General features: G+C 27.1%; 1 protein-coding gene across 1 annotated transcript; it reads left to right on the plus strand.

Annotated features, from left to right (window-relative positions):
• Positions 1 to 8312: 8312 nt before the first annotated feature.
• Positions 8313 to 9417, plus strand: LOC145848312 (serine/threonine-protein kinase pim-3-like; the record flags this gene model as incomplete). The annotated part of the gene is made up of 1 exon (XM_082953861.1): positions 8313 to 9417. A coding segment is annotated over one exon (1105 nt), but the record flags the coding sequence as incomplete, so codon positions are not given.
• Between the last annotated feature and the right edge of the window lie 1762 nt (positions 9418 to 11179).

Raw genomic sequence — 11179 nt, forward strand, 5'->3', positions numbered from 1 at the left:
GGCTAGATAAGGCAGATTTTTTCCTTTACCAATTGAGCTATAATTTCTTTGGAATTTTTTCCAGTTATTTCAATGTGCATTCCATCTTAAATTAAAACTATTTTTAGTCTTGCCTACATAGATCTCTTTGCATTTTGAACACTAAGCATAATATATTTCCTAACTTTCACAGTTTAATTTTTATTTTATGTCTCTTATTTTGTTTTTATCTGTTTTTATGTAACTATTTTCATCTACGATGTTTTTATAAATGCTGTACTTCTCACATAATGCACAACTTTAATATTTTTTGCTGTTATTAAGAAGAACATTGCTTTCCTTTTTAGCTATACAGCTTTGTAAATCTTAATAAAGTTTTAAATTGTGATGACCAGTAAATATTCTAAGATTTTTGGTTGTACAACTTGATTGAATGTCAATGGAGTGACACTCATAAATGTTTCGAATTGGCTTTTTACTGTATAGGATTAAACTTTGATCTTATGCATTTCTTTTTAAGCTTCAACAAACATACCTTAAAGATTAAGCTCTTGAAAAAGTTAGAGAGTATATAACTCAAATGAGATTTCAAACAAACTGAAAAATCAAAATCTGAGAACATTTACTTGTCATCAAAATTTAAAACTTTAATAAGATTTACAAAAGGAGAAAAGAAATTGTTCAAACTTGAAAAAAATATTTTACTAGAATAAGAAATATGGGTTAATTGCTCAACACATTTAGTTGTATAGCTAAAAAGGGAAGCAATGTTCTCCTGAATAACAGCATAAAATGCAAAAAATGTTCAATATGTAGGAAGTACAGCACTTATAAAAACATGAAAGAAAAAATAATAACACAAAAACAATTAAATTCAGAACAAAAGAGATAAAATAAAATCAAAACTGTAAAAGTTATGGAATCGGGGTTGCCAAAAAACCAGGAGTTTGCCAATCTAGGTTAGAAAACCTGAAGTTATAAACAATTTTTACATGATAAATAGTTAAATTTTAATTAATAACAAAATATCAATTATATATATTAGATATAAGTCTTTTGTCATCATCAAACAAAAATTATCAAAAAACACATTGAATGTAGCTTTACAGTATCTTTTCAATGTAGTTATACTACTTAGCATGAGTTTTTAATCTTAAACTTAGCTTTAAACTATAAATAGACCCAAAAAGAAGTACTATAAATACCTTAAAAAAATTCAGAAAACCTTATAAAATTTTCTCAAAAAAACTCTGTTAAATATACTCTACTCAATTTTCAAAATGCTAAGATGTCTATGTAGGCCAGACTTAAAAAAATGCTTATAAAGAAGTAACAAAAAAATTTTTAAGAAAATTTTAGCTTAATTGGCAAAAAAGAATAATCTGCTTTATCTAACCACTACATTGAGAATCATTACGCTGATATTGAAAATATAGAAATGGATAGTGCTTACAAGACAATGTTTTTGGAACAACCAGAACTTAAAAGATCAGACTACAGAGAAAGTTAATGGATAAAATTATTAAATTAAATTAATTTTAAAAAGATCATTCAAGCAAAAATTTTGTATTTAAATTGTACTCATCAATTTATTTTAAACCTAAAATAGTTCCTTCACCTTTAACTTTTTGACAATATCTGACTTGTTTACATAGGTCATTACTAGTTTGTATGTCTGTATTAGATAACAGTTTTAGACATGTAAAGTTTAGAATATCCAGAAAAAAGTTTTTTTAGCAGATAAAATCAATCAATTTACTTATGTAAGCAAGTTTAAAAACATCAGGATTGCCACTTTACCTGGAAACCTGGAATTTGATAATTAAGGCAAAAAAAATGGTAAAACCTGGAATTTGAAACAATTTGATAAAAAATCTGGAATTTTGAACAAAAATCTCTTTAAAACCAGGAGTTTTTTAACAAATTTTACATTGAAAGTAGAAAACTTTTGATTTGGCACAAAAAATCTACCATATAGATAAAAATAAATTTGTCATCATTAAATTTTTTTCTTCAAAAACACATTTAAAGCAGCCTTACAGTATCTTTTCTATGTTTCAATACTCTTTAACACAATTTAATTTAACTTAAGTTTAAACTAAAAATAGACCCAAAAAAAGTGCTTCAAAAATCTTGGAATAAATTTTGGAAACCTGGAGAATATTTCCCAAAAGTCAGTTGCAACTCTAAAACATTTAAACTAAAAGTTTGTTAAAGTTCTTCGACAGTCTTTAAGTAGTAATCAAAAATGGTACTCAAACGTAAAAATTTAGGTTCAAAAATTAAGTTATGTCAAATTATAAATCTTGTTAAGTTTTTATATACACTTTAATTCCTGTCAATAGCTTGTTTGTCCTTTTCATCAAAAAAAATTACTTTTACAAAACTAGACTATTAATAAATTCTGCAAAATTTTAAATCTTTTCTTAACGTACAACAAAAAAGTGATCGTTTCGAAAAAATTTAGTGTCAAACTTATGAAGTTTATATTTAAGTTATCTATTATCAACAACTTTTTATGATTTGATACATGTATAAAATTCAATTCTGCTTCTTTTAAAAAAGTAAGTCATTTAAATTTAACGAGACTTCTGTTGTGTTTTATGATGAATCTGTGCAATTAGCTCTTCCTCCTAAATTAATTTGACAATGGAATAAACTTTATAATATTAATGCCATACTCTTAGCTTGTAACAATTTTTGTGTAAAAATATTGAGGATTGCAAACTTGTTTACAAAATCATCCCCATCCAACTTATCCATAAAAGGTTTCAGACTAGTCAATTAAGTTTCAAAACCACAAATTATATCAGGTATATTTTTCACTAAACACAAAAATTCCTCATTTTATGTAGTTTTGCATTTAAGCTTCTTATACTCTTGTAAGCAACACTAACAGTATTCTATTTGCCAAAATTTACAAAACTCAAGTCTATAATCTTCATCTAGTAGTACTCATCTTCTATAGATTTTGAAAGAAATCAAAGTCAAGATCATCAACATTATTAAATAGAAAAAAATATCTGAAATAGAACAAAAAAAATTTCATATTGATTACAATAAAATCTAATTTTATCACTTTTAAACTGGTATAGAAACATTTTACTAGTTGTACAATCAAAATAACATTTCTTATTACATAAAATAAAAGTCGAACAATTTTCTTAGTCATATTCCAACAATATGAGCAGTTTTAACAAATATATAACAGGGTTTGAAAAATAGTATAATCTTTGAAAAGCCTGGAATTTAGAAAAAAAACCTTATATTTTGAACAAAATTCACCTAAGAAAATCTAGAATTTCGAAAAAGTTATTATATTTAGAATTTTTAACAATTTTTCACAATAAGGTAGTAAAATTCTAATTTGACGCATAAAATCTACCATGTAGATCAAAAATTTTTGTTATCATCAAAAACATTTTTTATCAAATAACACATTCTAAGTACATTACAGTATCTTTTTATTGTTGTTATACTACTTATTTTTAACTACTTATCTTACATTAAAACTATTTTTAGTCTCGTCTATATAGATATTTTTGAATCTCAAACATTGGGCAGTATATATTTAATAACTTTTATAGTTTAGTTTTGATCTTATGCCTATTATTCTGTTTTCATCTGATTTCAAGTCATTATTTTCATTTACCATGTTTTTATAAATGATGTACTTCCCACATAATGCACAATTTTAGCATTTTTTGCTATTATTGAGAAAAAAATTGCTTTCCTTCCTAGCTATATAATTAAATAAGTTGAGCAGTCGACTGATAAATCTTGATATAGTGAAAGATGTTTTTAAAAGTGGGAAAAATTCCTTTTCTTCTTTTTTAAATCTTAATAAAGTTTTGAATTGTGATAACCAGTAAATATTCTCAGATTTTTGGTTTTCCAGTTTGTTTTAACTCTCATTGAAATTATACTCACCAACTATTTTAGGATAAAATTTGATCTTATGCATACATTTTCAAGCTTCAACAAACTTTACTTAAACAATAAACTTGTGAAAAACTTAGTGAGAATAACTACAAACTGAGAAATCCAAAATCTGAGAATATTTACTGGTCATCACAATTTTAAATTTTATTTAAATTCACAGAAGAAGAAAATAAACTGTTCCTACATGGAATAAATGTTTAATAAGTTTTACATAACCCAATAAGTTTAATTTTATATTTAATTTTGTTTACTTTATAAATTGAAAAGGTAGAAGAGTAATAAAAATAACTTAAAGGGGATATTTTGTTTAACTATTTTAAGTTCCAGTATTAATAGTTTTTTGTTTAGCTTAGTTGAGATTTTATTTGGGTATTTAAAAAAGGTTAATAAAGATAAATTTAGTTAAAACTACTGTTGTTAAATTTGTATAATTTGTAAAATATTTTTAAACCTATAAATTTTGAATCTTTATATTGAGATGGATGAAAAAGTTGGATAAATTAAAATTTTTCTTGGCTATCTAAGCATAACTGTAATTTCTCTTCTTATAACAATGATTAATTGTAAAAATAATTTTGAATTTGACTTTGTTTGGAATGAAGGCTTTTGTAAAAGATTTGTTTTAAAAGACTTTTTTCTGAAGATAAATAAGTGTATTATGAAGGTTGTTTAAAATAGGTTCATTGCAAATATGTTAGTATATCCAACAAGAGTTTTACTAAAATATGTAAAAATGAATTGCTTTTTTTGTTAAGATTGTGATTTGAATATGACTGTTTGTTATGCATGTAACTTAATTTGTAAAGACAAAAAAAACTGTTTAACTTGTTTTTTATGTAATGGAAAATGTCATTTTTAATTCACAATTAGTAAAATATTTTAAACCAATTCAAAAGTAATAATTTTAGTTTTATTGTTGTAGTAAAAACATACATAATAATGCATAATGATGATTAAGCATACTTTGAAATTGTTATAAGAAATATATTTTAAAATGACAAACATGATAGATAGTAGCAAAATAAGTATTCAAAGTCAATAATTTAAATTCGAAACTATAAATTATTTAAATCTTCAACTTTTTTTTTTTAGTCAAATAATCAATAAGGTTATCCTTTTTTTTATGTGATTCTAAAAATTGTTTTAAGGTTTACAGTCGCTATGACTGAAGCCAAAGTAAATAAATTTACTTAGTTATTAAAGTTTTTTTAAGACCTTATTAAAATTTTAACTGTCTTTCACTTGAAAGTCTGTAAGATTTTTCTTATGAAACTTTAAATATTTTCTCAACCTTAGACGGGTGCAATTAAAATGGGTATCTTACCGATGTCTTTACTTTTTTAAAAGCATTTAATAGAAATTTGGACCTGGTAGTAAACATATATTGAATATTAAATACAAATTAAAACAGTTCCCTCAAAAAATGTAAAATATTGTGAGCTCCATTCGTGTGTATAGTCAAAACTTTGATATAGTTAGTTTCATAAGATCTACTTTTTCTTAACTTTATTTGTAATCAAAAATATAATGTTTGAAAGAAAGACAGTTGATATACTTATTCAGGGTTACACAAGCCACCTCTAGCTAGTTTATTTAAGTATTAACAAAGCAATTTTTCTAAATATGAATACATATATAGCGAAGGTGGATTTTATGGATTTTTTTAAATGTGTTGGCATATCGAACACGAGTTTTACTAAAATATGTAAAAATAATTTGCCTTTTTTTGTGAAGATTGTGATTTGAACATGTCTGTTTGTTATGGATGTAATTTAGTTTGTGTTTAAAAAATGTTTAATTGGTTTTTATGTAATAAGAAATGTCATTTAAATGTACAACTAGTACCAGTTTATAAGTGTTTATATTAGATTTATTGTGATCTAAGCGAAAAATCTGATTTTCCATTTCAAAATGTTGATGATCATGGCTATGATTGCTTGCAAAAACTAAAGAAAATGAGTATTATTAGAAAAAATATTAACCAATTAAGACACAAGTTGTGTGAATTTTAGCAAAAATTGGGTGTTGTTTACACGAATACAAGAAGCATAAATGGAAATCTACATAAAATTGAGTAATTTTTGCGTTTAGTTAAAAATCTTCCTAATATAACTTTTGTTTGTGAAACTTGGTTGACTAGTCTGAGACCTTTTATGGGTAAGCTGCATGGGTATGATTTTGTAAATAGTTTTTTTTAATAATCAATCTGGTGATTTTGCATTTATTATCAGAGCTTGTTTAATTTACGAGCATGAGAAAGGAGTGTCTTTTAAACTAAGTGATGTAAATGATTTGTGGATTGATAATAAACTTAAAAACAATAAACATCATACACTTGGTAATGTGTACAGACACTAAAGCTATACATTCAATACTTTTTAAGAATGTTTCCTTAATGTTTTACACATAATAAATAAACAGAAAAAAAGGTTTTATAATTGGTGGTGATATAAATATAAACTTATTTAATAAAGATCATCGTACTTGTATTTTAGTTGTATTTCTAGTGTTGGTGCTAAGCAATTTGTTGATTCCCAACAAGGCTTTCGTCTGATTGTTCCTCTAGTTCTTTAATTGACCATGCTTGTTCTAGTATTATGCGTAAGAAGCTATATGTAAACTTTGTTGATTTTGATATATCTGATCAAATGTCATTTATTCATGTAATTAAATGATTAAAGAATGAAAATGCATAGTGTTACCAAAATTCAGTTCAAGACTTTAATAAGTTTGATGCTGGAGTATGTTTTAAATTTATAAAACAGAACCAGTTTAATACAATTACAAAAAATTCTTGTCAAGTCAGTATACTGAGTAGGTTTGTAGTTCTTTATTAGAGTAATTTGTGTTACATGCAGATATGCTTAATTGCTTTGGTTAATAATTATTGTAAGTTTATCTTAATATATGTATTTTTATTTATGTGTGTATTTATTCTAGTTTATGGTTGTCTGGTCTATTGATGGGAAAATCTATTTTAATAGGTGTGTATGATTGTTTATTTGCTGTTTTCCAGTAGTGTTGTACTTTATTAGTGAGCTGGATGTACTAATTACTATTACATAACTCTTTTTTTTTTCCTTACTTTAATTAAAACTAAATTAATTTAACCAGTACAAGTTTCTGAAACTATTTTTTTTTTAATATTTCTAATGAAATTTCTATTTTATACTTTTTATTTTTCTGAAGAACATTTTAGAGATAGTTACTTAATAGTTTTTAAGATATCATTTTAATGTATTCATTATAATATTAGTTTAATGCATTTTTACAACAACTAATTTTAAGTTAACTATGGTGGGGTGATCACACGGTTGGATTGTTGGTGTGGATTTTTTGTTGTAACCCCTGTGAGCACTTACTTGGGTATTTGAGCTTAATGAATTTCTTACATTTTGTGGTAGTTATAATTGAAATTTTAGCCTTGAGAGTGTTCTCCCATTGGTATGCCTGCAAAAGTTTTATATTTGTTTAAAAGATAGCTTTTGTTTATTTTATTTTTTGGATAATTAAAGTTAAATGTTAATGTGGTGGCAAAATTACACATGATGTAACACACTCACTTGTCCCCAGAAAACGTTTATTGTTACAAGGGGTAGAGTTTGAGACTGACTTTTTTTTACCATAAAAAGAAATTGTTACTATTAACTGTAATTATTTTAAGCTGTTTCTCACTTGTAAATAATTTAAAAAAAACAAAATTACTTGTAACTAAAAAGAGTGCATTTGTTTAGGTTAGAGACAATAAAAGTAAAATTTTTTTAACACATTAACTTTGTTATTTGTTGAACTTATAATAAAATTTTATCAATGAAACTACAGTTTTCAAATAAATACTAAACCTTAAATTAAATAAATAGACAGTACATATTTCAAACTAATAGTTTGTTCTGTAGTATTTTCTAATTACAATATATACTCTGCTCAATGGCTTTAAATTTTGAAATTGATTAAATAGTAAAGTTGATAGTAATTATATTTTGCATGACTTAAGAATAAAATTTAAACATTTTCACTAAAAATACAGTTTATGCCAATTTTAAAGTTAAAGAAAACAAAATGATGGAACACCAAAGAACATAGTGAACAAAAGGCAAGTCGAGAGGAAAGGAAAAGATTATTAGAAATGATACGTAATCCCATAATAACTAAAAAGCTAAAGCTGTAAGTAAATTTAAGAAAAACCTATAAAAAAATAAAACAACATTTACAAAGTCTAATATTTAGAATATTTTAAAGGTATTTTTGTTAAAGTTTTCATTTTAAATATTGTAAATTAACATTTGTACAATTTATGATTAATCTTATCCTTTTTTTAAGCTTTTAATAAAAGTACCATACTTTACAAGTAAGATTTTTGAGCTAAGCTAATATCAATATTTTACTCTTAGGTCAAACAAAAGTGCTGTTCCACCAAACAGACCAAGTTTGACGCCTGACGAAGTTTCTGGTTTCTGTAAGTTGACAAGCTCTGCAAAAGAAGACAACCCAGTTGTAATAACAAGTGACAGCAAAGATTCAAGTTGTAAAAATGACCCCACTAATGATAAACTTGGTTATACTCTAGATGTTACCGATGCAACAAACACGGGCAATGATGAAAACTCCAACAACTCTAACATGTCAAAACTGAAATCCTTCAGACCTGAAACTCGTACAACATTGTCATTACGTAAGCAGATATACGGAAGTTCTGAAAGTTTTTTTTCAAAATATGAGCTCGGTGATATGTTTTATGAAAGTGAAAAAACCACTGTGTTTGTTGGCACAAACAAGCAAACTAAATTGGAAGTGGCGGTGAAAGTTAACAAAGTCAGTAATTACAAAAAATACATGAAAGAAAACATCCCAAAAGAAGTTGTTCGTCAGAAAAATGCAGAAAAAATAAGCGTATGTGAGGGCAAGGGGAAAGTTTTAAAAGTTATAGATTGGTACGTTCATCCAAGACACATCGTCTTTGTCACTGAATACAGCAGTGAATTCAAGAGTTTGGCTGATAACAATCTAAAACAATTCTTGTTTGAACAAGAAAATGAATGCAAAAACATTTTTAAGCTGCTTGGTGAGCTTGTTAACGAACTGAACAAAAATGGTATTTACCATCATGACGTAAAGCCGGCAAACGTGCTTTATAACAATAAAACAGGAGAGTTAAAACTCATTGACTTTGGTCACGCAGTCTGTGTGGATAAAGGTACAAATTTGAAAATGCACAGAATTTGTGGATCTCATAGATATAGGACGCCAGAGCAAGTGAAAAACAAAAGTTTCTACCCACAAGATGCGGACACTTGGGGCGTTGGACAGACTGTGTTTTACTGCTTGCAGGGAAAATGCCCTTTTGAAAACGAAGATGAAATTTTGAATAAGAAGTTGGAGTTTACAGTTAAAGTTAGTAATAAATGCAAGGACTTTTTCTGTAGGCTGCTTGCTAAAAAAGCAGAAAACAGAATGACCAAAGATGAAATACTCAATCATCAATGGCTAAGAAACTAATGTTACTGAATTAATTTATTTAGTTACGTAATAATCACTTAAATCTTTTGATGAAATATTTTTGTGTTATTTTATGCATTAGTAATTTTGAAAAAAAACTGTGTACCACAAATCTTAATTAACAAATTGCTGATTTGAAATCATATATAATTATGTATAAAATTGCTTTATCAGTCTACAAATCTCGTATTTGGATTTGAGTGGTGGAATCAGTTTACTATAAGCTCATTTGATTTGAACTTGTTGCTTTTCACAACTCAAGTTCTTTATTTGGATTTGGGTGGTGGAATCAGCTTACTTATAGCTCATTTGATTTGAACTTGTTGCTTGTCACAACTCAAGTTCTGTATTTGGATTTGAGTGGTGGAATCAGTTTATTAATAGCTCATTTGATTTTAACTTGTTGCCTGTCACAACTCAAGTTTTTTATTTGGATTTGAGTGGTGGAATCAGCTTACTTATAGCTCATTTGATTTGAACTTGTTGATTGTTGGAACTCAAGTTCTGTAGTCGGATCTGAGTGGTGGAATCAGTTCACTTATAACTCATTTGATTTGATCTTGTTGCCTGTTGAAACTCAAGTTCTGTATTTGGATTTGAGTGGTGGAATCAGTTCACATATAGCTCATTTGATTTTAACTTGTTGCCTGTCACAACTCAAGTTCTGTATTTGTATTTGAGTGTTGGAATCAGCTTACTTATAGCTCATTTGATTTGAGCTTGTTGCCTGTCACAACCCAAGTTCTTTATTTGGATTTGGGTGGTGGAATCAGCTTACTTATAGCTCATTTGATTTTAACTTGTTGCCTGTCACAACTCAAGTTCTGTATTTGGATTGGGGTGGTGGAATCAGCTTACTTATAGTTCATTTCATTTGAACTTGTTGCTTATCACAACTCAAGTTCTTTAATTGGATTTGGGTGGAGAAATCAGCTTACTTATAGCTCATTTGTTTTGAACTTGTTGATTGTTGGAACTCAAGTTCTGTATTCGAAACTGAGTGGTGGAATCAGTTCATTTTTAACTCATTTGTTTTGAACTTGTTGCCTTTCACAATTCAAGTTCTTTATTTGGATTTGGGTGGTGGGATCAGCTTACTTATAGCTCATTTGATTTGAACTTGTTGCTTGTCACAACTCAAGTTCTGTATTTGGATTTAGGTGGTGGAATCAGTTTACTAATAGCTCATTTGATTTGAACTTGTTGCTTATCACAACTCAAGTTCTTTATTTGGATTTGGGTGGAGAAATCAGCTTACTTATAACTCATTTGATTTGATCTTGTTGCTTGTTTGGATCTCAGCTGTGTATTTGGATCTTAGTGGTGGAATCAGCTAACTTATAGTTTATTTGATTTGAACTTGTTGCCTGTTGAAACTCAAGTTTTGTATTTGGATCTTAGTTTCGGAATCAGTTCACTTGTAACTCATTTGATTTGAAATTGTTGCTTGTCACAACTCAAGTTCTGTATTTGGATTTGGGTGGTGAATCACTTCACTTATAACTCATTTGATTAGAACTTGTTGATTGTTTGGATCTCAGCTGTGTATTTGGATCTTAGTGGTGGAATCAGCTAACTTATAGTTTATTTGATTTGAACTTGTTGATTGTTGAAACTCAATTTTTGTTTTCGGATCTTAGTGGCAGAATCAGTTCACTTTTAACTCATTTGATTTGAACTTGTTGCTTGTTTGGATCTCAGCTCTGTATTTGAACTTGAACAATTGAATTAAAACTCAGCATTTAGTCTCCCGTTAAAATTT

This window comes from Thalia democratica, unplaced genomic scaffold (assembly GCF_965202585.1).
Source record: "Thalia democratica unplaced genomic scaffold, ktThaDemo2.hap1.1 HAP1_SCAFFOLD_1326, whole genome shotgun sequence".
NCBI classification, from domain to species: domain Eukaryota; kingdom Metazoa; phylum Chordata; class Thaliacea; order Salpida; family Salpidae; genus Thalia; species Thalia democratica.